Consider the following 26,778-nt stretch of genomic DNA (forward strand, 5'->3'; position numbering starts at 1 on the left):
ATATCCAAAAAGAGACAGGCAGTCCATGACAAAGGAAAGTCTCACTGCTGAAACATGTTGGGCACAAGAAATCTCTTTTCCAGGCACCTCTTGTGATATACAACTTCCCCTTTTGTTGCCTTCCGCTTTCTTTGCTTCTGAGGTTTTGGCTGGCCTAATAAAAATTATTGCCCTATTGTGGATTTTTTTTTCTTCTGGGCAGCCCAGTCTGGTCTTTTTCTCCCATTTTTATGTTTCCTTTAACCCAAGTTCTGATGGTTTTCCCCTAAAAGTAGCCAGTCAGGCAGAAATTGGTCATTTCCTTGTCTTTGCTTGTCCTCACATGGAAAAGCTTCACGGGTGACATTTCTGCTGGCACACAGCTGTTAAAGGCACAGCTGGAGGGAGACTACGGCAGTGCTCTGAGCCAGTGTGCTTAGGGCAAGGTGGAAAACCTCAGGACTGGGGCCCCCTGGGGGCCCCCTGGGGGCCCCTGTGACGGTCCTGGCCCCTTCTCCCTTCCTGCAGCTGCCCTTGCTGGCAGCAGCTTCCAGCTGAATGATGCGGCTGTTTCTAAATACTGGGATGCCTGGGCAGGCGGTGCCACATGGCCCCAAGAACTGCTCCAAAGTGGTATTGGGCCTCCAGGCCACGGGGGTTCTGCACCCTGATTTTGGGATTGCTTGGAAGCTGTTCCCAAATTTGGGGACTTGGTCTCCTCAGAGATCTGCTGAAGCCCAAAGTTGCGACTCGCCACTTAGTGGCCAGCTTTGGAAGACGGAGGGTGAAGTTGGGGGATTTCGGACTAATGTGTCCAAGCCGCTTTTCCAAGCACACTAATCCTATTGTGGTTATTAGCCATCTAGAGCTGTTGGAGGGGATGTGAGTGAGCGAGAGCCAGTCTAACCCAACCTTCCCAAGTTGGGGCCCTCCAGATGCGTTGGACTACACTGGGGAAGCCTGAACAAAATGTAGACTGACTTCACAACCCAACAGCTACACACAGTGACAAAGCAAGAGGCACAGGTGGTGGCTGACCAGGAGGTCCCCCACTTGGGATGGCACGAAGGAAACAACAAGGGCAAAGCCAGGCCCTTGGATAAGAAGCGGAAAGATTTGAGGCAGCCAAGCTATTTAGTTCCCAGCAAGTGGATAAGAGTTGCTTTTTTGTTTCCCCATCGCCATGAGGACTAGAAGCACCCCCTCTTGTTTGGATCTAGCTTTCTTGACAGAGAGGTTCCTGCGTCGATCATTACTTGGCTGGTTGTTCTCTGCAAGTGAGCTCGGCCTGCGATTGTCCCTGGCTGGCCGTTATCTGATTCAGAGTATTTCCTTGCTCAGCCTCTGCAGGTTTGCTCTTGCCTGCCACTTCCTCCTGGAGGTTCACTGGAAACTTTTGCATAAAGACAAGCTGTCTGTGAGGCTGTTGGGTTGCAGCTCGGCCACCTTTGCAGACAGCACTTTTCTGCTCTTGCTGGTTTACTACCGATCAGCCAGCTTCACTCCTGAAGTGAGAACAAGTTTCGGCAGCTGGGAAAAAGCCAGCTTTGGGCTGGATGGTGCAGGGGACCAGATGTGCTGGCCCTCAAGCGAAGGGCGCCTGCCTTCTTTCTTTGTATCGTAGACCAGAATAGTGGATCCAGGACGGGCCTCCAGAAGGCCCTGGGGTCCACCGTCCCTCCATAGGGAAGGAGCACAGTTTTGCATGCAGGAGGTCCCTGCTTCGTGCCCCAGCTCTGTCTCCAGAGAGGGCTGGAAAAATTCCTGCCTGAGCCCCCAGAGAGCTGCTGCTGCCAGTCCATGTGAACCAGACTGGGCTAGATGGACTCGGGGCCGACTTTGCATCAGCCAGTTTCCCGTGCTGCTTTCTCGTCTAGACCATTAAAGTCCTCAGAAAGTCCCAAGTTTGCTGGATCCAGTTCTTTGCTGAGAGGGGAAAGGCCTCCCTTTTTGGGCTATATTTGTTAAGATGCCAACGGGAGGACTTGCCTGGGCAAACCGAGCCTGGCTGTTGTAAGAAAAGAGTTGTCTGTTAAGGAAGAGCCAGAGAGATTGGATCCCGCTCCGAGACGGGCGGCAAAGATGGCCAGAGGGCAGTGTAGGAGGGTGGAAGGAACGGGACGTGCTTAGCCTGAGAAGAGGAGTCTTAGGAGCGATACGTGTGGCTCAAGGGCTGTCACCGGAAGGCCAGCAGGGGTGCTTCATCACCCAGGATGCAAGACGAAGGAAAGCAGGTTTGGCTGAAAATCAGGAAAGGTGAGTGCCGGCAGGCGCTGGGATTTCCCGGTGAGCCGGCCAGCCCCGAAGGATTCAAGCTGAGACTGGGCACCCCTCTGTCATGGTTGCTTGGAACTGGCTTGCTGGACTGAACAGGGGTCCCTTCCAGCTGCAGGAGCCTGTTAGTTTTTAAAGATATGCTAGATCAGAGGAGTTGGGCTTCTTACGGTGCATGGAACCTTTGGCTGAAAGCATCTCATCTGAGAGAGGAGAAAGCTGGAGTGAATTCGTGGCTGAGGAGAGACTGGAACTCAGTTCCTGGGCCACGTTCAGAAAGCGTCCTTCAGCCCGTCTCTGCTGGGGGGGGTCGCAGGCCCTGACTGTGCTCGGGGCTGGTAATGTGGGAAAGCCGGTACTGGAAGCAAACGGCATCAATATCAAGGGCATGCCTTTCCTTCCTCTTTCACCAGATTAGGAGGCCAAGCATCATGGGAGGTTGCTGGGGAGGTGGCAGTCCCGCCTGGCAAAGATCCGGGCATCGCGTTCGCCCACCCCAGCGCTGGCCAGTGTCCCGCCCCACTAGTGCCAAGGCAGGCAAAGCTTAATGGCTTGATTTTCGAAAGGAGTTTATGCTTTGCTGGCTTGCGCCTGCGTGGAGTTTCCTGCCTTGCAGGATCTGGGCCCAGCGCTCGTTGATCCCATTCTAGCATGCCATGGATCGTGCTCTCTCACTCCCCATCCATCGAACACTGTGCCGAACTCTGCAGGAGGCATTCCTGACCCTCGTTCCTGCAGCCAACCCCAAAGCGCGAAAATATCTGGAGATAACAGAGCATTTATTTTCTGATTGCATTTATAGTCCGCCTTTTCCCCCCAAGAGGCCCAAGGTACCTTAACTGGCCCTCCTCTCCATTTTAGCCTCACATCAACCCTTTGAGGTAGGTTAGGCTGTGCAGGGACTTGAACCCTCTTCTCCTGAATCCCAGTGCAACCGTCTAACACACAAGTCTAACATAAGTCCCACTAGTTTTTAAGCAGGACAAAAGTAAGAACCTCTCCTTCCAAATATATAGCTGCTCAGACCCTAAAATCATCCTGAGAGGTTGGATATGGTGAGGGGGAAAGAGAAGAAAGGGCCTTTTTGGTGGCGGCATCCCGGCTGTGCAATGTTCTCCCCAGAGAGGCTGGCCTGGTGCCTGTGGCTCTTCTGGCGAAGACCCCCTTCTTTCCCTTCCAATTTCAGTTGCGATAAACCATCTCTCTGGGGCATTTTCAGCTTTGAGCACTCCTGCTTTCCTCTGTCTTGGTTCATACTTTGGGTTTATCCTTGGTTGAACTGACAGTTTTTATATATCACATTCTACATTATAATGGTGTCTTAGGGTTGTACCTCTGTTTTGTGAACACCCCGTGAGCTTTGGCCAAAAGGTGGTAGGGAAATGTAAGAAATATATAAGAGATACAGCCCTGGTTGAACATAGCCCACTTCCCAACTTCATACATATCAACTCAATCCTTACAACAGCCCTGGTAGGTAGACCAGCTCCCCCATATTGTGGCTGTAGAAGGTTCGATTCTTGCCTGGGCCATCCAGCAAGCTGATGTGGGAGGTGAATTGGGAAGAAAAGTCTTGGCAGCAGTTTCTCCGTCCGAGACTTCCTTCACCTGGCACGTGTGACGTGTTGGGCTGTGGTTCCCAGGATTCTGAGTGGGTTGGCTACACATCTGAAGGGCACCTGGTTTGGCAGGAGATCTTTGGTTTTAAGCTCACACACACCTGTTTTCATCATGCATGGAGCTCTCCAGAAATGATGGGCCATTGCTCAGGCGGCTGGGGAAGATGGAAGCAGCAGGTGTGGAAGGTGCTCAGGAGCAACAGAAATAGCAGGAGAGAGGAAGGAGGGTCTGGAGAGCCGTTGGAGGTGCCTGTCGCATCTGGAGTGGCTTATCTTCTTCCGGGCGCCTGCAGAAGAAAGCCCGCTGCGTCGGCCCCGAGGCGAGGGCCTCACCGGCCCCCTGCAGGCTGCCTTCTCTCTCCCGCAGCCTCTGCTGCTTCCGGGAGCCCAGCACACTTCAGGACTCTGGTTTGGGGTCGCTGTCCTGGGCGGGCAGGTGGCTGTTCTGGGCGTCTTGGGCACCTGGTGCTTCCTTTCTCCAGAGGGGAGCCCGCCGTTGAGCCTGAGCCTTCTGAATCGAAGCCCAGGCCCGGCCCAGGGCCAGCGCTCCTCCCTCGGCACCCACCGCAGGAGATGTGTGTCTCCCCCCCCCCCCGGCAGGTTTTGCTGGCCAGAACTGTGAGCAGAATCTTGATGACTGCCCAGGCAACACCTGCAAGAACGGAGGCACCTGCGTGGATGGCGTGAACACCTACAATTGCCAGTGCCTCCCTGAATGGACAGGTAACAGGCGGACGCTCTGACCGTGGGAGAGGGTGCGGGGCTGGCTCCTGGGAGCAGCTTGGCTCGGTGCTTCCCGGAGACTGCGGACTGGACCAGGGCACCGAGCGGGCCCAAAGCCACTTCTGTTTTTGCTCTGCGTGGGCTACTTGAGGAGGTTGGATGTTGCATTCAGAGCTTGCCACTGCTTGTAAAAAGCTTGTGGTTGGTGCAGAATGCCTCCAGTTTGGGGTCTTTGCACTCCCCTGGCTGAGTTTGGCAGCTTCCAAAAGCCATCTTAGGGGCCACGCTTCAACATTTGGAGTTCTGAACAACTCACATTTTTGTTCCACCATGTCCCTTACCTTTTCCACATTTGCTATCCGTTCTTCTTGGAAGCCGCCAGAAGGCACAGAGAGTGTAAAGCTGTCCTGAACTCGTCATGTGACAGGCCAAACTGAGACTGAGACTTGGTTTTTCACAGATGCTAATGAAAACAAACAATAATTTATTGTTCGCATTTATTGCTTACATTTGGCTTGGTTGTTACTTGGTACGTGCACATTTTGGGCTTTTAGGCTCTCGGAAGCTGTCTGCCTCGCAGTTATGGCGAATAGATGTGAGCAGGCCGCTTGGCGTGCCCCGTTCAGATGCAGCCAGGGGACAACCAAGTATCCATGTGCTGTATTGCTCCGCTTCTTTGCAAGAAGCACCGAAAGCTCTCTGCAGCGCCCGCATCTCCGGCCACCCACGTGAGAGGCCCCTCCAGGAAGGCGCCGCTCTGGCAACACCATGTTGCTCGTGAAGCGTTCAGTCCTTGCGGAGAAGCTTGGCCCGAACTGGCTGCAGGAGCAAAGGCAGCTAGCCAGGGGCCTTGCTGCTCGGTGGTTCGGGGCGCCGAATGGCAGCGGGCAGGCCTCGAGCATGGCCCTGCCACTCCTGGCAGCCCGAGCAATCCCTGGCAGAGGCACTTCGCGGAGAGGGTGGCCGCTGCATCCCGCCCTGGCCGCAGCCTTCACCCGGGCAAAGGGGCACCCCGTGGAGCGCACTTAGTTGGCGCTGCAGGCCAGCTGCCTGGGGGAGGCCAAGCCGGCGGTCAGTCCCCCTGCCGCCTCTCCCCCCTCAAGAAGGCTGACCGCGCCGCTCTCTCCAACCACCCCAAGGCCAGTACTGCACAGAGGACGTGGACGAGTGCCAGCTGATCCCCAACGCCTGCCAGAACGGCGGCACGTGCCACAACACCCACGGGGGCTACAGCTGCGTCTGCGTCAACGGCTGGACGGGCGACGCCTGCGGCGAGAACATAGACGACTGTGCCAGCGCGGCCTGCTTCGTCGGTGCCACCTGCCACGACCGCGTGGCCTCCTTCTACTGCGAATGCCCCCACGGGCGGACAGGTGCGCGCTGGGGGCTGCGGCGGCATCGCATGGGAGGAGGATGGCCTGCGTGGTGGCGGCTCTTGCAAAACCGAAGCCCAGTCTGCAAGGCCTCCGAGAGGGAGGGCTGCCTCGGACGTGGGTGCGTTTGGGGTGGATGCGGCGGCAGAGTTTCCTGCCTGGCCTGGCGCATTCCTGCAGAAGGACATCCGAGAACTGGGGTGGAGAAGACAGATGCTCAGGGGCCCCGGGCAAAAAGCCGGGCTCGATCGTAAGCTCGCCACTACTGGGGAAGTGGGCTGGAGGGCTTGGCCGCCGGGAGGAGACCCGGACCCTTCGCTCAGCGTGGCTCTGGAGCAGGCCCAGGTGGTGCCCTCGGGCCTTTCCCGCACACGCGCTCCGTGTCCCGAGGCGCTGCCACGCGCGGTCCCAGCCGCAGCGGCCGTGCTCTGCTGCTCCCCTGCCGCACTCACGCCCTCCCTCCGCCAGGGCTCCTGTGCCACCTCAACGACGCCTGCATCAGCAACCCCTGCAACGAGGGCTCCAACTGCGACACCAACCCCGTCACAGGGAAGGCGATTTGCACCTGCCCGCAGGGCTACTCGGGGCCCGCCTGCAGCCTGGACATGGACGAGTGCTCGCTGGGTGAGTGGCCTGCGCGGGCGTCGGGTGGCGGGCAGGGTGGCCGGGGAGCCAGACCGGGAGGCGCTAGGCAGGAACGGCCCTGCAGCTGCACTCCAGGTTGGCTGCTTTGTTTGCAGTATTTGTAGCCCTCTCCCTCAGCCAGGGAGTTCCCAGGCGTGCAGTCAGGGAAAGAAGACAGTCTCTGCCCCACAGGCTTACAAACTAAAGAGAGATGACACACGAGGGCAAAGAGGTGGGGAAGAAAGAGGAAGCGTGAAGCGCTCTTTCAGCTGGGCTGGTGAAATGGCCTCACATTCTCCTCTCGCCACCCTCTGTCCCTCTGGGTGCACATGGGGGGCGGATTCAGGGAACGCCTCGTCGTCCTGGGGGGCAGCTGCCCTGATGCAGGGAGGGGCTGGTGGCCAGCCCAAGGCTGCAGCCGGTTCAGGAAGGGAAGCGCCGGTCGAGGGCCAGGCCCAGGAAGCGGGGCACAGTGCGCATAGCCCTAGGACGGAAGGGCAGGGGTGGCCAGCGCCGCGGTGCTTGTGCCCCCCTGGGCTACCTGGCTCGGTGCCGAGGCGCGCCCGGGCTGGGAGGCAAAGCTGTCCTCGCAAGGGGGACGCGGGGCAGCTGCTGCGCGGAGCCCGGAATGAGCTGGAACGGGCCCGCCTGACCCCCTGCTTCGCGTCTTCAGGTGCCAACCCTTGTGAGCATGCTGGGAAGTGCATCAACACGGAGGGCTCCTTCCAGTGCGACTGCCAGCGTGGCTACTCCGGCCCCCGTTGCGAGATCGACGTGAACGAGTGCTCCTCGAACCCGTGCCAGAACGATGCCACCTGCTTAGACCAGATTGGGGTTTTCCACTGCATCTGCATGCCAGGTAACGTGTCCGAACCACAGGGGCAGGTGGTGTTTGCCTGGAGTGGCCCGGTTGCTCGCTTGAGAGGTCCAGCAAGTTGGAAATGGAGCCCAACGGGGCTGGCGGTGGGCAAGCACTCTGCTCGGAGGGACCCGGCCAGTGGAAAGGGAGCTGGGCAGCGAAAGTGGCGTGTTGCGGGGCTGGGGTGGAGCGGAGTGAGGAGGACGTGGCCGGCGGGAGCCTGAGCAGGAGGAGCCTGCGGGCTGTGGGTGGCGTGGCTTGCCCCTGCGGGGCCCGGCGGCTGGGGCAGCCTGAGCCACAGGAGCCGCTGGCCCAGGCGGCCTCGCAGGGGCGGAGCTGGGGTGGCCCGGCGCATGCTGGCGCAGCATGTGGCGAGGAGGGCTCCGGGCCTCACCGCCCTTTCCCTGATGCCCTGGCAGGGTACGAGGGTGTGTACTGCGAGATCAACACAGACGAGTGTGCCAGCAGCCCCTGCCTGCACAACGGGAACTGCGTGGACAAGATCAACGAATTCACCTGCGAGTGCCCCAGAGGTACTTATTGGGGGGGCGGGAGGATCGATCGATCGCCTCGCCTCGCCTTCAGCACAGAGCCTTTGTAGTGGAAAAGGAGCCAGAGTTAATCCACCGCCCAGAGGCGATGCTAGGCTGGCGGATTTAAACCCAGTCGAAGCGGGCAGCTCGGGGAAATAACGGCCCTCTTGTACACTGCTTTCTGCTTCTAGAAAGTTGGAAGAAGCATGTGCGTGTGTTTGGGGCAGAGGAGCTTAAAATTGGAACATTTCTTGAACGGAGTGCTGTTAGCACATGCACCTTTGCATACAGAAGAAACATGGCTGCCTGGGGGATGCTGGGAGCTGTAGTTCCTCTGGAGGACTTCAGGCAGAAGACTGCCCATTGCCCTCTGGCGTGAGGGTCAGATCACCTCCTCTCTGTGGATGGGTCCATCCCCCTTGGAAAGCTGTTCAGATTGGCAGCCTTACAGAATTTTGTGGCAGGGAATTCCCTAGTTCAACCCAGTGCTGTGGGAAGAATCCCTTCCCTCGATCTGTCCTGACTCTCCCCCGTCAGCTTCATGGGATGGCCCGTTTGGGTTCTGGGATGACAGCACCTGCGTCACCCTCAGTTTTGCACACCTCTCTTCTCTCTCCTTGCTCACCCCAATGTGGTGACCTTCCCTGAGCGGGGAGTGGCTCCCAGCCTTTCCTGCTGTTTCCCCAACTTTTAAGACCCTCTTTTAGGGCAGCTACTGGAACTGGTCCCCAGATTATTTGAAGTGTGTTTTTGCCAAGATCTTTACCAGGAGCCTGTGATCCTGGCAGCTGTACCGTCTTCCTCTTCCTGGGCTGTAACATTCCCCTTGCAAAACCCGTCCATTCTCCTGGGCCTCTGAATTGCTTAACTTCCTCTGTATGAGACTGTGGCCAGCCACTTGTTGCTCTCAAAACTTCTGGGGGGGTGGGAGGCGGCCGTGGCTTCTGTGGGGGCCTGCACTTGCGCTTGCTTGTGATGGAGGAGCCCGGCAGGGCAGACTAGAGGGAGGAGACATCCGGGCCAGGCGAAGAAGTAGCGGTGAGACGGAATAAAGCAGCCTGACCTGGCGGGTGACGGTTCGCCATTTTTCTTCTCCTTGCGAGAGCACGTCTCTGCACTGCTCCAGTCAGACGGATTTGCACCTGGCCCCGGGCAGACAGACAAGGGAAGGCGTTTCCTGCCACGGAGGGCCGCCTGGTGGGACGAGGACCGTGGGGGTGGTCTCCGGGGGGGGGAGTTCTGACCTCCCATGAAAGGGGTTGCTGCAGGACAGCTGAGCGAGAAGCGTCTTGGGCCTGCTCACGCTCGGTCTGTTTTAAAGCGCATGTGTGAGCCAGACGTGGTTGGGACCACACAGACAAGGGACCAATTCTGCATCCTCGTTGCCCATTAGACAAAGCTCCTTGGGCGGTCTGGAAAAGAAACCGCAAGCGCTCACCCAGGTGCTTGAATTCCTGTGGGGCCCCGTGGGTGCCTCTTGGCCCCGGGGAAGCCTGCCCCTGCCCCCCCCCACACACAGTGCAGCCCGGAGCCTTCCGCATGTCCATCCGGGGCAAGTGTGCGGAAGCCCTGCCAGGTGCAACCCAAAAGGCCTGGCGGCCGGTCTCTTCCCACCCACAGAATGCATCTTGACTGCTGAGCATAAAGAGACAGTCAAGCCGCATTCTGCCTCCCACCCCCTCCCCAAATCTGGGGGAGCGCAGAGAAAGACTGAAGTTTTGCACTTGAAAAGCCCCCCCCCTCCCAGTTTGGGAATTGGTTGGGAGGCAAGAGGGAGGAGGCTGGGGATGGATTTAAATAAGGAGGCTGAGTGCAGGGGGCCTGGGGGCGTGGGGAGAGGGCCAGCTAATCCGTGAGGCAGCCGTGTGAAGCCAGGAGACCAGGCTTTCTGCCGAGTGGGAATGCTCGCAGAGCCGCAGGGCTGGCCGCGGCTTCGTGCAGAACCCAGGCCTCTGTCTCCATGGAGATGGAGAGCCTGGCCTGCAGAAACATGGCCGGGGGCCGAACAGGCCCTGCTGGGCAGAACCAAGGCCGAGGACTTGAGCTGCCCCCGCACTGTGAAGTGTAGTAGCTGTCACACTTGGAGGCCTTGCCTTAAGCGTGCGTCTGGGTGCAACAGCTTCTCACACTTCGCTTTACTCCAGAGTAGGCACGGTCCAGAGCATCAGAGCAGCCTCTTGCCTCACCGGACCAGAGTCTCCCTCTGTGTACAGCAGAAATCAGGAAAAGCTTCCTCTGTCAGAGCAGTACGACAGTGGGACCAGTTGCCAAGAGAGACGCTGGGCGGTCAGGGCGAAACCGGGCAGCCGCCTGAGTGGGAGGGGGCCAACAGGTGTCCTGCGCACCCGGGGGGCCCTCCCGCCTCTGCTCTTCTGTGGTTCTACGAGAAGTGTGAGGCCGGCGGCTGCGGCTGCCGGACAGACGCTCAGGACGAGAGCCCTCTTTGTGCGTGCGCCCCAGCCGGGGGCTCACGTCTGGGGCGGCCGTCTTTCCATTCGCTTCCCCCCGCCCCAGAGGATGCTGTTCTGATGGTGCCAAAGGGCGGCAGGTACGGGAGAGGAGACCCTCTCGCTTCCTGCGGTTTTGCGGGTCAGGCTGCCACGCTGTACCTCGCAAGCTCCCCCGCGTCACTCAGGACTGGGGGCCGGGGCCAAGTTCCTCTGGCCAGCATGCTCACCCCAGGCAAGGGGCCAAGTGGAGCCACTGGAAGGGAGGGAGCCCGGCAGCTCATTTCCAGGGTGAGCTTTGCAGACAGAAAAGGCCCTCGGGGGCCCGGGAGCCATGGGGCTGCCTGTTGGCTTGCATGTCGTATTTCTGGACTTTCAAAGGCTTCTTCCTTCAAAGACTGACATGGGAAATTGCAGAAGTTTCTCCACTGTTGTCTGAGGATCTGTTCCCATGAGTGTAGGAATGGCCACTTGGAAATACGCAACATAATACTTCCAAGGAATGTGGCTGATTTCACCCTGAATTTGCTCCCTGCTTTCTGCAGAAAATCTAGAGAGGATATCCCATCCTCAGATTAAGGCTGTGACCGAGGAATGGACATCCCTGGGTCAGCCCGATAAATGCATGTGGCAGCACAGAGGCGGAGGGGTTGCCGTGGGAAAGTGCAGGGGTGGGCTTGTAACCTCCCCGCTCGAGCGAAAGAGCAGGCGAGGTCACGGGAGGTGGAAGAAGCCCCCTCTGCCTGAGACCCTGTGTGCCGCCTGCGAGCGCCTCCTCCCACAGCACAGCTTTGCGAAAGGGGGGGAGGAGGGCCCCGTGCCGTCCGGTCTCCGGCCAGAGCCAGCCTTCCCTCTGCCCGCTCCCACAGGCTTCACCGGGCACCTGTGCCAGCATGACATGGACGAGTGCGCGAGCACGCCCTGCAAGAATGGAGCGAGGTGTGTCGACGGCCCCGACTCCTACACCTGCGAGTGCACCGAAGGTAAGCAGGGCTGAGGGGAGGCGCTCGTCCCTGGAGCCTTCTGGGAGGGCTGCGCATGCCCAGAAACAGTGGCAGGGTCCCTTCTTTTGCTGCGTTTCGTCGCCCGCGATGCCGGCTCGTCCCATGCTGGCTGGTCCTGCAGCCGTGAAGCGGTGGCGTACTGAGCACGGCGTGCGGTCCTCAACACGGGGTTGCGCTGGGTCGTTGCCGGCCCCCCAGCCCGAAAGCAGAGGGGGCTGCTTGCCGCGGGGCGACTCGGGCCGCCGTGGCCAGCCGGGCAGGGCCTGGTGGGAGCGGTGGAGGCGCATCATCTTCTGCTCGCCTGGTTCTCCCTCTTGAATGTGTATCGGCTGCCTGTTCTGCTTGCCTGCCGGAGCGTGTTGCTCGTGGCTACAGATGGTAAAATGCAGTTAAAGACAGCCGCCTTGATTAAAAGGTAACGTGACGACCAACAAGTGGAAAACATGGCAATAGAACGAAGCAATAGCGCCCACCCAATTGTTGTGGAAGAACGTCCTCAGCTCGCAGGCCAAGGCCGCGCCAGGATAAGATGCCTGTGCCCGTGCACCAGCCGCCCTCGGCGAGGAGCCCCAGCACCCAGGAGTGGCCCCTGGAAGGACCCTCTCCCACCCCACCAGGCGTGCCTTGGCGGTGGTTGGACCGGGAGAAGGGCTGCTCCTTCCGCAGCCGAAAAGCCAGGCAGGCTCCGTGGGAGAAAGCAGCGGTGCGGCCCCAGGGGCAGACAACCACACACGGGCATTTATCAGCGCCCTGGCTGGTTTGGCTAGGTGGGCTGGGGCTTGGTGGGTCTCAAGCCGTTCCCCCTGAACCTAGAAAGGCCGGCAGAAATGCGGAGCCTGAGGCCCAGCGGAGGAGGCCGGCCAGCTCCTCTGTGCCCGGCACCTGATAGAAGGACGGCCCCCCAGCTGCCGCCCGCCCTCTCCCAAGGCCCCTTGCCTCCACAAAGGAAAGCAGGCCCCAGAAGGAAAGGGGGGGCTGGCCAGCCCCCTCCCGAGGCACAAGGTTGTGTGCCCGAGGAGTGAAACTCGAGCTGTGCTCGAACAAAACCAACGCCGTGAGCCCCGGCAGCGAACAGTGACTCTTTTGTGGCGTCGCTCCCGCCAGAAATCTTCCAGCTGAACAGTCCCTAATGAGCGCCTTGGTCGGCCAGAGCGCCGATGAAAAGCCGCGATGTGGATCCCGCGAAGGGCACAGTCAAAGCTTTGCTTTGTCTTCTCCGCCCCCCCCCCCGCTCCCTCTCCCCTTCCCCCTCCTCTTTGTCCTCCTCCCGCTGGCCCAACGCGTCTCTGTTGCTGGAGGACGGCAGATAATGCGTGCGGCTGTTGTCCCCGGGCACGCACCGCCACCCCACCCCACCCGGGCCCTCCCGGCCCGGCCCTTTCGATTACACAGCCGGCCGTTGGAGCTGCCTGCAGACGAGCAGTGGAGCCGGAGAGCCGCTCTTTCGGGAGCCAGAAAGAAAGGGGCTGTTTGTCAGAGGGGAGCCATTATGTCCGTCCTGGGACAAAGCCAGGCTCCTGCGCCCTGGAGCAGGGCTGCCTCCGAGCGCGGGCACGCCGCCGCCGCCTCCTGCGCCCTGCCCAGCCCGGCCCGCCCCGCATCCCTGCCCCCCGCCACACTCGGCGCTGGGCCCTCTCCAAGTCTCTCCTGCGCCGGCCCGCAACGGAGCAGCGGCTTGGGGGCCGCGCTTGGCTCTGCTCCTGTGCCCGGCGTCTCCGGGGCGCTTCCGCAGGGTGTCACCGGAAGCGGCCGTGCTTCGGACGTCCCCCGGCACCGTGGCGCTCGCAGCGTTGGGTTGGGGGTTCCACCCTCTGCGATGGGAATGGGCAGCTTGAAGAATCGCCCACAACACGTCGCAGGTGATCCCCGAGAGCTGACCGCTCCCCAGCCCCGAACCTGTTTGCATTTCTCTGTGTGTTTCTCATCTCTGCACCTCCAGTGGCCTGAGCAAGTCGGACGCTTCTCAACAAATCAGACTTGCAAGCCCCAAATACACATCATAAACCGCAGTGTAAACTTTCAGTGTAGCAGATTTAAAACACGGCAAGTAGCTAATAGGAATTCAGTAAAAATGCTGACGGTTGACAGAAACACCTGTCCCATCATACACCCCGTCGCAAGATTGAGCTGCTGTGCCAGTGCATCGCCACCCTCCCCTACCTGGCCAGGTGCTGCAATCGCACCAACACAAAAGAAGAAAGAGCCTCTGCCATTCAGCTTGGCGAGTGGGGACCCCTTTTCCCTCTGATGATCCGGGAAAGGTGCAAATTGCTGGAAGAGCCTGTTTTCTTGGAATGATTTGGAACAGAAACGAATCCTCCTCTTTTGGCTACTGAAATGTAAAGGAACCCTCATCATTATGCCTGGATTTGCATATGGGTATACAGTAAAAACATGGAAACCAGCATGAGAGCCAGCCGCAGTGCTAAGATTTAAAAAGCAATTAGCAGATTTGAAAACGGCAGAAACCGGGGGCTGAAATGGGTGGGAACCCAAAAGGGGCTTCGACGGGCCCAGGAAAGAGCACGTGGGGGGCGTTCCGTGGCGCCTGCTGTCCTTCACGGGGCCCCTGTGGCAGAAGAGGCCCTCGGCCACCGCCTGCCCCGCTTCACCCGGGGGCTCCTGGGGACCTGCGCAGGCTTGCCAGAGCCGCAAACCTCACCCAGCCATGCACCCCGGGGAGCAGATGAGTCCTGGGCGCCGAGCACACTGGGCCAGGAGCCCTTTGGACCAGGAGCCCCTGAAACGAGGCCGCTCAGCTCAGCTCAGCCCAGCTAGGAATGCGGCGACTGCCTCCGGGGGCGCGTGCAGCACACATGTGAAGGGCCAGGGGGATTCTGCTGGCTTGCGCTCGGGGGAAATGACTGAAGGGGCCTCCCAGGCCGAGGCCCCTGCCGAGGCTCTGGACTTGCCTGCGCCCTGGCAGGCAAGGCCAGTGGTGGTAAAGGAACAGCCGGCTGCTGAGGTCCAGAACACCAAGGGGCATCTGCTCGGGGGGGCTGGACCGAGGCCCTTCTGGGCCCCCCGCTGTGCTTTTGTGTCTCATCCGGATTCCGGCTGCGGACTGGGCTTGGGTGCCATTTTGTGGGCAGAAGGATGGGGCACTGTGTCAGTGGCAGCGGGGAGCAGGCCGGTCACAGCTGGGGTGCACCCTGGCAGGTTCCCAGAGGAGGCGCTCCCGGAGGCTGCTGGCCCCAGAGGCTGCCGTGTCTCCTCCGGCATTGGAGCCAGAGGGCCTGCTCAGGACAGCTGCTGCTCTCCAGTCCTGCCTGGGAGGGCTGGCTGGCTGGCTGCTGCGTGACCAAGGGCCGGGTGCGAGGGGCCCGTGGCCTGACCCAGTCCAGCTACCCACGGTGGCCTGGCAGGTGTGCCCCGCAGATCAGGCTGGCGTTCAGCCTCCTCTCTCCTCGGAGCAGGCTGTTGTGTGCTGATGCTCGGTGCCTTCCCTCCTCCCCAGGTTTTTCTGGCCCCCACTGCGAGACGGACGTCAACGAATGCGACCCGGACCCCTGCCACTACGGGACCTGCCAGGACGGCATCGCCACCTTCACGTGCCTCTGCCAGCCCGGCTACACCGGCCACCGCTGCGACGTCAACATCAACGAGTGCCAAAGCCAGCCCTGCAAGAATGGAGGGACGTGCCAGGACAGGAACAACGCGTACACCTGCCTGTGCCTCCGAGGAACAACAGGTCGGGACCACACACCTGCGCCAGCTGCACCTCTTCTGCTGCAGCGAAGCCACTGTGGTGGCGTGCGTGGGCCTCGGGTCCAAAAGAGCCCAGGCCACAGCTCGGGCAGCTTCCTTGGGCACTGTGCTCGGGGCCTTCTTGGTCAGGGCCCCAGCCCTGTTGGCTCTCATCGGGCTCAGAGGATGAGGCCGTCTCCCCAGCCTTGCAGAGGTCTTAGGCCACCAAGGGGCCCCTTTCACAATTCTGTCAGCTCTCCCAGGAGGGGCAGGCCGACCGCGCTGCAGGCCTTGGCAGCCCACTTCAGCTCTCCGCTGAGGGTTCGGCGTCCTCCTTCCGCTGGCGGTGAGCGTTCCGGCCAGCGTAGCCCACTCGGAACATGGTGCTGCTCTCCCATCTTTTAATTCAGCCCCTACATTCCCCCTTTGACTGCTTTGACTGCTCTGCTTCACGTCAGTGCTTCCGTTGGCTTAAACTGAAGCTGCCGGGTTTTCTGTTGGAAGGGCCCCATTGTGAGGTCAATGTGGATGACTGTGCCAGCAACCCCTGTGACTCGGGCACGTGCGTGGACAAAATCAACGGCTATGAATGTACCTGTGAGCCTGGATACACAGGTGAGCAACGGCCGGGGGAGTGGGGGAGCGGCTGGGAATGATGTGCCAGCCTCTCTGTGAAGCAGGCAACGGCCTGCCATGCTTCCTGCTGCCCTGGAGCTGAGCAGCTCCCTTGGGCAAGCAGCCTGGGAAGCCTGCGCCACCTGTCAAAGACGGGTATTGCAGAGCTGGAAGGGGGCAGAGGAGAGCTGCTGAAATGACCCAGGGGCCTTGAAGGATGGGCTGCAACACCTGGCATGGTTCAGCCTGTTCCCAGGGAGGGACAACGGACGGATTCACGGTGTGGAGAAACTGCACAGAGAGACGCTTTTCTCCCACTCTCGACACCCCAGAACCCACAGGGGTCGTCCGTGAAGCTGAGCAGTGGGAGTCACGTAAAAGGAAGGACTTCCTCCCGCTGGGCAGAGTTAATCTCTGGGATTTGCTAAGAAAAGGTGTTGTAATGGCTGACAGTGTGGATGACTTTAAAACACGTTTTACTTTTTCAAGCTGCTTTGAGAGGGCATCTGCTTTGAAAGATGACCAGGCGCTACTTTACTGTACTGTACTGTACTTTATGGGCAAATTCATGAAGGAAGAGAAGACTGTCCTTGGCTACCAGTGGCTACCAGTGGCCAAGTGCAGTCTCCGGGATCAGAGAGGCGGAGTGCCTCCACACGCCCGTTGCTGAGGAGCATGGGCAGGGGGTGCTCAGGTCCTGCTTGTGAGTTTCTGGTGAGCAGCTGGTTGGCCGCTGGGTGAGCAGAATGCTGGATTACAGGCCTTTGGCTGACCCAGCGAGGCTGTTCTTAAAAGCTTGTCTTAATAAGAAGAATCTTGTGTCCTTTTGTAAAATAAAAAGGCCAGCTCGCAAAATAAACAACAGCCTTGTCGCTTCCTCCAAACTGGTGCCCTGCCGAAGACTGCGCATCACACCCGTCCTCCTGTGCACCAGGGAATGGGAAACGCTTGTAAAGCCTGGAGGACTCATGTGGGGCATAAAGCATGTGTGGGAACGAGAAGGCCTGTGCTGCCCTGAGCATTACAGAGAGCTCTCCAGCACATGTGCTCTTCCCGCCTCCTCTGGTCCTTCCTCGCGTGGGAGGGAAAGGCTTGCCCTCCTCTCCCCCTCCCCCCCTCCACCTGCCGACCTGCCGTGTCCTTTCTCTCAGGGAGGATGTGCGACATCAACATCGATGAGTGCGCCAGCAACCCCTGCCACAGTGGCGGCACCTGCCAAGATGGCATCAGCGGTTTCACCTGCGTCTGCCCGGAAGGCTACCACGGTGCCACGTGCCTTTCGGAAGTGAACGAGTGCAGCAGCGACCCCTGCATCCATGGCAGGTGCAACGACGGTCTGAACGGGTGAGCCTCGCAGGGCCCGGCCCGGTCCGTTGCAGCCGGCCGTCGAGCTGCGCTGTGGGTGGGGCGACGCCAGGGGGCCGCGTTCTGCTGCTCTGGGCCAGGAGAGCCCGAAAGGGAAGGCCGGTGCTTGCTCAGGCCGGCGAAGGGGCTGCAGGCACCCGCCATTGCAGCAGCTGACCTCCGTCGCGCACTCCCTCCCTCTGACCTCTGGTGACCCGATCGCCGTGTGCTCTCCGAAGGGCCCGTCCTTCACAGCCCTGCTCCACTTTGCCCCGTCAGCACAGGGCTGTGGCTTCCTTGATGGTTCTGGTCCATGTCATCGAGATGACCTTCCTCCTCCTCCTCCTCCTCCTCCTCCTCCTCCTCCTCCACCTTTGACTGTCCCTGGCAGAACTCTCTTCTCCAACGAGTCTCGCATGCAATGACTGTTCACACTGCATTGTTGAGCCAGGTCTGCCTGGGGGCCCTGAAGGCAGAAAAATGGTTTCAAGTCAAGGGTATTTTGTAACTGGGAAGTACCAAGATGGGTAAAGTTGTTGCCTTACCGGGCATGGTGCCAGAGGAACCCGATTGGCAGCAGCCGTGGGCCTTGACCTGTGGGGAAAGACTCGGGCCGTAACCAAGCCCCCCACAAACAGGAGGGTTCCTTTAGAATGGAACCAGCACAGAAGAACCATGGTCGTGATTGTAGGGGAATTTCGGGTGCCGAAAGCACAGGGTCACCCCAGATCAGCAAGCTCAGAATAGTAACGCTTCCGTAGGAATGGATTTTGGAGTAGTTCAGCAGAAAAAGAGGGTATGTGACAGGATGCCCCATTTGCTTTGGAGGCGGCTTTGCAAATAGCGCGGCCTGGCACTTCCCGTAGCCCTGGACGAGCCGTTCGTGGCGAAGTAGCCTCCGGCTGCCAGGAGCCGTTTGCGTTACGTGGCATTGTGGGTGAGGAGCCGGGAGTCGCCCCCCTGCCCCGTGGGGGCGAGCTGCTCTCCTCCTCCTCTTCAGGGGCGGACTTGGTGCTGCCCCGAACGAGCTGTGCCCTTGAGCTTTTGCGCCAAGCCCGGCAGGTGGTGCGTGGGCCCCTGGCGCCGCGGGCCTGGGCTGAGCACGCGGGCTCCTGGCAGCTCCGTGTGGGCACGGTCCTGTGTGCTTGGGAGAAGAATGGCCAGCGACTCCCAGCGTGCCCGAGGCCCTTTTTCTGCCTGCTCGGGTTTGCACTGAAGCAGCCTGACCATTGAGCTAAAGCCAACCGATTCCACTTTTCCATGATTAACCGACATACTTGGCAAGGCCCTCCAGCGTCTTCCCTTGGAGTTGATGCTCCGGGGCGCTGCAGACGCGCATGCGCAGCATCAGAGTGCCGCCACCATGCGGCTAACGCACCCTCCGCTTCTGCTCTCCAAAAAGCTACAAATGCGACTGCAACGCTGGCTGGAGCGGGACCAACTGCGATGTCAACAACAACGAGTGCGACTCCAACCCTTGCATGAACGGCGGCACCTGTAAGGATATGACCAGTGGCTACGTCTGCAGCTGCCAAGAAGGATTCAGCGGTAGGTGGGGGGCAGATCCAAGCTGCAAAGGGGGGTTGACCCACGGCTAGATTCCTGGCGGGCTTCCATGTAGCCGGAAGCACCGGACCCTGCCCGGGGTCAGAAGCCAAGCAGGGCCAGGCCTGGTTCCGGTTTGGACGGGGGACTTGAGTCCTTCGCTGAGCAGGGAGGTGGGCCTGATGGCCTCCTAGACCCCTCCAGCTGCATGTTTCTGCAACTTGCCCTGAAAGGGCAAGAGGAAAAGAGGGCCTGCATCCACGGAAGTGGCAGCTCTCCTCCCGGTCACGTTAAGAAACTGGAAGACTTTGAAGGGAGGCCAGGCCTGGTGGGAACGTTTGCTGGATGGGCCACCTCTGGTACTCTGGCCTGAGGGCTGCTGCCTCGGTCTCTCTCTGGCGAAGAGCAGACCTTTAACTGGGAGGCCCTGTTGGCGTGTGCATTCTGAGCGTTACGGGCTAGCCTTCTGCAACATGGGAATGGGGGCAAGGAGGGATTTAGCATTAGGAGCTCAGACACAACCTCCTCTCATAGTCAGTTTCTTGGCCAAGAAATTGTTTCTGCATCTCATCAGTTTCCCTTCTGTGAAATGGATGTGTCACAACAGAAAACTCTGGGTTCAGTTGCAGTGTTGTGTGTTGGAGCTATGCCTTGGACTTAGATCATAGGAAAGTTATTTTCCTTTCATCCTCGCTTGCTTGCTTTTGAGACAGCTCTTTTCTAACAAGTGGTGGCCGCCATTTTATGGACCAGTGAGGTCCCCTTCATGGCAGCCATTTTGCGAGACCTTGTTGGCCAGGCATACTGGGGTAGTGAGAGTGGCCGACGGACAGGGCAAGCGGCAGAAATGTTCAGATTGGCAAGGTGCTCCAATTCCCAGCATCCCCAGCTGGCTGTGCGTAGCTACACCAGCAGTGTGCTTCCCAGCCTAAATGGACACAGGATTGTGCTGTAAGTCAATAAAACCTGAAGCACTTCGAACACTGAAAGCTGCTGTATAAGTGCCGGCTCTTCTCGGCAAATTGCCCTTTGCGCTCAGGAGGCAGCCGGCCAGGTCCTGGCATCTCCGCCGTAGACAGTTCTCCAAGGCTGGATTGGGAAGGCCCCCTCCCCGAGGCCTGGGAAAGCGGTCTCCCCTGGGCTCGACAGGGTGACCCACGCCCTCTCTCCCCTCCAGGTCCCAACTGCCAAACCAACGTCAACGAGTGCGCCTCCAATCCCTGCCTGAACCAAGGAACGTGCATTGACGACGTGGCTCGTTACCAGTGCAATTGCCTTCCACCATACACCGGTAAGGGGCCGGGCCCTCATTTCCTCCCCTACGGCCCCCAGCCGGGGTCACCTGGAGGCGGCCAGGCCACTCCGAGCAGACACGGCAGGACCTCGAAGCAGCAGCACCCGACTCTTCCTGCCCCTAGAAAGCCCTCTCATCTGCATGGTGCTTTGCAGACAGAGCAAGGGAGCAGAACCAGAGGCCCCGGGCCCCCCGCAGCCCTCCAGGCCCCCCAAAGCCATGCCCTCTTCCCCTTGCTCCTCCCTGGTTCCCCTAAACCCCGGGCATTTTGTCTTCTCCTGCCTATTGCACACACACACCCTTTTCTGAAGGGCAGAAGTTCCTTTCCCGGGGCTGATTTGCCAGGAGTAGGAGCTGCTGGCAGCTTCTCGCCCTTTCCTGCCTGTGGCCCTGCTGGGACACATCCCCTCCCTGAGCGTCGTGGAAGTGGCGTTCGGTCCTGGGGCCGGAAATAGTGCTGCATCCTGGAGATGGAGGGCAGCCAGGCCTGCAGAAGGGCGTCGCAGGGGCTCTCCGGCGCTCTCCTCGCCGCTGTGCCCGTGCCCGTCTGTGCCGCAGGGCATCTCGCCTTCCTTCCAGCCGGGAGGGCTGAGGGGAATGATGCGTGTCCAGGTGTCGGCAGGGCTGTGATGCTCACACAGGTTCTGACTGCCCTGAGTGTCAGGAAGGGCGCTGTCTGAAAACATTTTGGATGGAATCCTTTCTCTCCTTCCTCCATCCCACATTTTCACACACGTGTGCACAAGAACAGGAGCGGCAGGCTGCTTCAGACCAGTTCTCCCAGTGGCTGACCATAAAGGGGAACGAGCACAACATTGGCACCCCTCCTGTTTTAGTCTGCTGGAACAGGAGAAGTTTCTTTCCCCGCAACTGGAAGCTTTCCTGACAAACTTTTAAAGAAAATGTTCCTGAATGATTGGGTCTGCCTTTGTTCCGTTAAATACCCTTTTTTCCCTTTGCAACCACTGTGTTGGCACCCACCACGCCCCTCGGTGGAAAGGCCTGCTTTGGACCTCCTGCATGCAGGCGGTCAGTTCCCCTGGCCGGGCAAGGGATTTTCTGCTGACCCGATTCCTCTTCGCCTGCTTCCTGCTTCCCCTTTGCTGCGCGGAGTGGCGGTCTGTGCACAATTGGAGGAAGCCGTGACTTCTTTCCGGCCTTCGCCAGTTGCTACGGAAACAAACTGGGATAGGGCTGGGGGTGCAGGGAGTGGAAGGGCCTGGAAAACAGAAAAGGCCTTTAGATGATACTGGCTGACAAGGTAGATAACATATGCTGGGAACGCTGGCTTTGTAAACAGGAAAACCCTCTGGACAAGGGGGCAGTGGCAGGACGAGAGGAATACAAGTCAGAGCACACTTTTTCCCCTAGTCCACACATAGGTGGGCCTTTTCTCTCCTCTGGGCCAGCTGAATAGTTGGCAGATGTAAGCATCTCAAATGCTGAGGCCGCTGCCTCTTTGGAAAGCCGCCCTTTCAAAATGTCCGTCGCCACGGGCAAGTGCTTTCCCTCAGAAGGAGATTTCTTGGAAAGGCTCCAGAGGAGGCCCCGTTGCCACACACAGCCCGGAAGATGACTGTGAAATGGAGTGTTGGTTGACCCTTTCACCGGTTTGGCTGGCTGTGCACGACTCCTTGAACTTTTAGGGCGCAACACATTGGATGTGCAGCGCCCACCGTGCGGCGCATCCAAAAATTTGGGCAGTGGTGTGGCTCTCTGCATGCATTCAACGAAAACTAGCGCCAGCGATTCTTGCCTCCCTCGAGGAGCAGGCCTTCTGAGAAGTGCGTGGGCCTGAGCCACCCATTCAGAACTGAGCCACCCTAGAAAGCGTTGCTTCCCCGTATTGTGTTTGGAAAGATCCGCTTCCTTCCGGCTCTTGTGAGGGTTGCAGGGAAGTGCAGAGGAAAGGGGCAGACCCGGTCTGCGTCAAGAGACGACTGTGAGTTGGGGGAACCTGGCCTGGCGACTCTGGCGCAGCCTGGCCTGGTGACTCTGGCGAGCCACGCGTGGCCTGGGGTGCGGCTGGGTTCAGATGCTTCAGGGATCCAGGCCCGCACAGCAGCTCCCTGTCCCACCGCAGTCCTCGGCCCTTGAGCAGGGCGGCTGTGCTGCCAGGACCATCCCTGCCAGGCTCCCAGCTCCTCCACCCTCCTGCTGGTCGGCCGGCATGTGAAAAGCCATGGCTGTCCCCGCAGCGCTCCGGCTGGCAAGTCGGCCGCAGCCAAAGGTGAGCACGACTCTGGGTCCTTTGCACTACAGGGCCCACCTGCAGGGAGATCCTGGCCCCTTGTGCACCTGGACCCTGCAAGAACGGCGGGGAGTGCCGAGAGTCGGAGGACTACGGGAGCTTCTCCTGCACGTGCCCTCTGGGCTGGCAAGGTAGGGCTGCGGCGTTTCCGCCATTCTTTGCCCTTCACACACACACGGGGCGCAGCTCAGGGTGCCCCCGAGTTTGTGCTGCCACACGCGTTCCGTGGGGACAGAGACAGTCCTGGGGAAACCAGGTGGCGATGAGAGAGCCTTGGCTGAAGGATCGCTCGAGCGGCTGAAATTGCGCTTGGCCAGCCCAGGGCAGGGGGAGCTCCCCAGCTGGCCCCCTGGCGGCGTGGGGTTAGGAGAGCGGTCGGCTTCCGGGTCCGCTCCAGGTGAAGATGCGCTGCATGGGCTCCCAGAGCAGACTCTCCCGCTGCAGCGGCTTGACTGATTGCTGACGTTTCCGGCGCGATGCACCCGGCTTCCTGCAGGCCTCACCGTGCGGTTCACGGCAGCTCCTTCCCCATTTCCTTCTACCCCTCCCTGCCTGGATTTCCTCCATCGGGTGCCACTCAGATTCCCATGACCCCCAGCCAGCATGGGCAGAGTTCAGGCCTACAGTGCCCATCATCCCCCACACAGATCGGGGGTGGGAGGCATCCCTGCGGAGGCATCGCTGATGCGCATTCAGGTGCCCGGAAGCCCGCTTGGTCCTGTGGGAGGCTGCCTGTGGATCGAGGCCTTCTGGGGCTTTTCCCCTCAGACTGTCAAAAGCTGCAGCCAGCGAGGCTCAGCCTCAGGCGACAGCCTTTGCCCCATGTGAAAACGTGCCTGTCTGGCCCAAGGTTTTTTCTTTTATGTGCATCATTTTAGCTGCTGATGGCATTTATTGGTTAATCTTCTATAGCACCCAATAGCCAAAGCTGCCTGTGCAGTCAATTACCACCATGAAATACAGCATACGATACAAATGGTTAAAACTTCAGGGTAAAACAGTTGCAAACTCCAAAATATAATCCAGCAAGGATGCAGAGATTTGAAGCTGAGTAACCGATTTGAATCTGAAAGGAGGAAAGGCCCTGAAGTTCCCACCTGGCACTGGAAAGAGTGCAGTGCTGGGAGCGCCCCAAAGGAGCCTCTCTGGGAAGGCCGTGGCTTGACTGAGGGGCCACAGCAGGAAAGGCCGTCCCCTTGGCCGCTGCCCACCACGGACCCCGAGGCGGCAGCCTCCAGGGGGTGGGGGGAGCAGAGAGGATTCTCTCGGGAGTCCGGCTGGTGTGGAAAGGAGGATGCAATCCTGCCTCCCTCGTTCCTGCTTATATTTACTGAAACATGTATGACATACGTCCTTGTGATTCAAGTGTTTTTAAAAATGACCAGGAAAGTGCATGATATCAATCAGCGGTTGACAGATGAAAGAACTTGTTGGTTTGAACGTCAGTGGACTTCAATTTTGTGTGTCTAAATTCACTTCTCAGGGCAAACCTGTGAGATCGACATCAACGAGTGCGTCAAGAGCCCCTGTCAGAATGGCGCCACGTGTCAGAACACGGATGGGGGCTACCGCTGCGTCTGCCGAGCTGGGTTCACGGGCCGCGGCTGCGAAACAGACATCGACGACTGCCAGCCCAGTAAGGGCGCCTGGGCCGGGCCGCTCGGCTCTGTTCTGCAGCTCCCCCCACCCTGCTGGCCCCGGCGGTGCCGCTTCACAGCGCCCGCCGAGGAGCCCATGGAGTGGAACCGGGCCAGCGGGACACAGCGCTCCGAGTAGCCGGCTGCCAGCGGGAGGGAGATGCGGCCGGGGTGTAAAAAATGGCCCCTGGCAGGGAGGAAGCGGACCGGGAGCCAGAGGAGTCCCCCGTGGGGCAGAGAGCAGGCGAGGCCTCTTCGTGCAGCACGTGGAAGCCTCTCGCACAAAACGTCGAGAGCGAAGGCCCTCGGGGGCTCCTGGGCTTGAGGCCATGTGCTGCCCCCAGGACCGGAGCCAGCTCCTGGGGAACATGGGCCAGTGCCCTTCTGTCCGGCTCCGGGGCAGCAGAACGGCGCTGTGAGAACAGAGGGTTGTCCCATGGGGCCTGATGCTCCCCTTTCGTTCTCTGCTTCTGCTGCTCAGCCTTCCTGCTGCACCCCGAGTTGGGCTGCGGCACTCCCCGTCACCGTGCCCAGAGGGAGCTGTGCCGGCCAGGACGGAGGGCTGTGACCCTCTCGCCTCTGTGGTTCCACACAGCATCCGGGTGTGCTTTTCTCACCGATGGGCCATTAAGAAACTTCCCTTTGCAAACGGCCCCCTCCCAGAGCGGGCGCTTGGGCTGCATGCACGCAGCCGCTCGTGTGGTGGACTCGCTCGCAGGGCGCGGCCGCAGAAGCTCCAGCGGGGCGTGCCGCTGCACCGACGCTGCCCGGGGCCCGGCCCGCCCGGGAGATCCGGCCCGGGCCTCGGCCCTTGGCTGGCCGTGCAGTGCAGTGCAGTGCAGCCGCCGCGTGCTCTTCCTCCCTCCAGATCCGTGCCACAATGGAGGGTCCTGCTCCGATGGCGTCGGCAGCTTCTCCTGTGACTGCCTGCCCGGTTTCCAGGGCCCCAGATGCGAAGATGATGTTGACGAGTGCGCCAGCAGCCCCTGCAGAAATGGGGCCAACTGCACGGACTGCGTCAACAGCTACACGTGCACCTGCCCCTCTGGCTTCAGCGGCATCCACTGCGAGCACAACACCCCCGACTGCACGGAAAGGTATGCCCCCCCCCCGACCTGGAATCCGCTGGCGGTGCCAGAGCTCAGTGCGGCCCCCACCGGCTCCTAGCAGAGACCTCTGCACCGCGGTTCCTTCCCCGTGGAACCTGCCGCCTGCCGAAGGCATCTTTATTCAGGGCCTAGTGATCGACTGAGGCCTCCCCTGCTGTGAGCAGCCACCGCTTCCCGCACGTAATCTGTGTGCAGGGATTTGCATTCTGGGTTTGGACAAGTCCTGGCACTGTGCAAACCTCTTGGTGAGCCAGCTTCTTTCTTTGCATCTGTTTTCAGCCTCTGTGTACTGCCTCACTTCTGAACAGACTCCAAAGTGTTGAACAGTAAAGATTTTTTTAAAGCATTAACATGGGGGATCAGTACAATTAAGGTCAGCCAATCAAGGAAGGCTCCCAGAGAAAAGAGGTTTTCAGGCGGTGCTGAAAAGAGCACAGTGCTGGAAGTCTGCCAGACCTCCAGAATTGGGGCGTCCCAGAGGAAGGGGCCACCACAGTGAAGGCTCTCTGCCCTCCAGGCGGACTCTAGCTAGGTCATGGGTCCATGTGCCACCTCCAGAGGCATCTTCCCTCCCACCAGTGCTCTCGGTGGCGGGGCACTTGGCGCGAGGAAAGGCATGCAAGCCACTGGGCTTAGGGTGGCCGGGCCTCGGTGCCGGTCCCAGAACCGTAGCCCTCGCCTGGGCACGGGGCGAGGCCCATGCAGTCCGTCAGCAAACGAGCCCCGTGCTTCCTTCTGCTCCTCAGCTCTTGCTTCAATGGGGGGACGTGCGTGGATGGGATCAACACCTTCACCTGCGTTTGCCCGCCGGGGTTCACGGGCATCTACTGCGAGCACAACATCAACGAGTGTGACTCCAAGCCCTGCTTGTATGGCGGCACGTGCCAGGACAGCTACGGGACGTACAAGTGCACGTGCCCGCAGGGGTACACCGGCCTCAACTGCCAGGTGAGGCGGGACTGGCCGGCAGGTGCAGTGCTGCCCGCGGGGCCTGGGCTCAGCTGGGTGCAAGGCCCCTGGCCCCGGGGCCGCCGTCTGGCCCTCTCGGGTGGGCATGCCCTTCCCTCCTCCGCCCGGCTCGCTGCGGACAGTTCAGGGCTTTCCCGGCTTTTGTGCGGCCTCTCCCCCCACCCCCACCCCCACCCCGCCACAGTTCCCCGGTATTTCTTTGTGCATCCACTCAGGAAGCCCCCGCTGAAGGGGAGGGCTCTGGCTTCCCCGGGGGCCCCCGGGGAGCCGTGGCTGAATGGCACGGACTTGTTTCCCTCTCGGCGCTTTCTTGGGAGGTTTGCACCTGATGTATTAGAGCAGTCACCGTTCTCGCTTTCATGCCTGCTAATTTGCCTGTCCTGGCCTGTGCAGAGCAAAGAAATCCCACCATCCTTTGTAGCGGAGACAGGGAAAACGTCCTCTGGCTGGTTTCCAGCCTTCCTGGGCAGCATGCAAAGGCTAGGCCAGGGGGTGGGAGGCACGGGGTCTGATGCCCCCTCCTCTGCAGTTCAGTCCCCTTGGGGGGGGCGGGGACCCACGTAGTGCATGCTCCTCTTCGTGCCTCCCTGTGTCTCCAGAACATGGTGCGCTGGTGCGACTCCTCGCCCTGCAAGAACGGCGGGAAGTGCTGGCAGGTGAAGAACTTGTACCGCTGCGAATGTACCAGCGGCTGGACAGGCCTCTACTGCGATGTCCCCAACGTCTCCTGCGAGGTGGCCGCTCGGCAGCAAGGTGGGTCCCTGTGGAAGGCTCGCCAGACGCTGGCGAATGCCTGCGGGAAGGAGGTCTTAACTGGGCAACGCTGGCTTCGGACAGACCTTGTTGTGGTCACTCCATCATTAGGGGGACCCCTGCCCCTTGTGGCCACTCC

At 60.1% G+C, this 26,778-nt stretch overlaps 1 protein-coding gene across 1 annotated transcript in view; it reads left to right on the top strand.

Annotated features, from left to right (window-relative positions):
• Positions 1-26,778, top strand: part of NOTCH1 (notch receptor 1) — a 90,951-nt gene that overhangs the window by 43,186 nt on the left and 20,987 nt on the right. Inside the window, exons 5-20 of the mRNA XM_044453049.1 lie at positions 4,473-4,595; positions 5,735-5,968; positions 6,437-6,592; positions 7,266-7,451; positions 7,871-7,984; positions 11,301-11,414; positions 14,893-15,126; positions 15,627-15,737; positions 16,889-17,081; positions 18,484-18,629; positions 19,804-19,917; positions 22,183-22,302; positions 23,655-23,807; positions 24,677-24,905; positions 25,664-25,865; positions 26,486-26,639. Of these exons, the coding sequence (XP_044308984.1) occupies positions 4,473-4,595; positions 5,735-5,968; positions 6,437-6,592; positions 7,266-7,451; positions 7,871-7,984; positions 11,301-11,414; positions 14,893-15,126; positions 15,627-15,737; positions 16,889-17,081; positions 18,484-18,629; positions 19,804-19,917; positions 22,183-22,302; positions 23,655-23,807; positions 24,677-24,905; positions 25,664-25,865; positions 26,486-26,639 (2,583 nt within the window). The remainder of the gene's footprint in view (positions 1-4,472; positions 4,596-5,734; positions 5,969-6,436; positions 6,593-7,265; positions 7,452-7,870; positions 7,985-11,300; positions 11,415-14,892; positions 15,127-15,626; positions 15,738-16,888; positions 17,082-18,483; positions 18,630-19,803; positions 19,918-22,182; positions 22,303-23,654; positions 23,808-24,676; positions 24,906-25,663; positions 25,866-26,485; positions 26,640-26,778) is intronic.

The sequence above is a fragment of the Varanus komodoensis genome, unplaced genomic scaffold (genome assembly GCF_004798865.1).
Source record: "Varanus komodoensis strain SLA01 unplaced genomic scaffold, ASM479886v1 scaffold77, whole genome shotgun sequence".
NCBI lineage: Eukaryota > Metazoa > Chordata > Lepidosauria > Squamata > Varanidae > Varanus > Varanus komodoensis.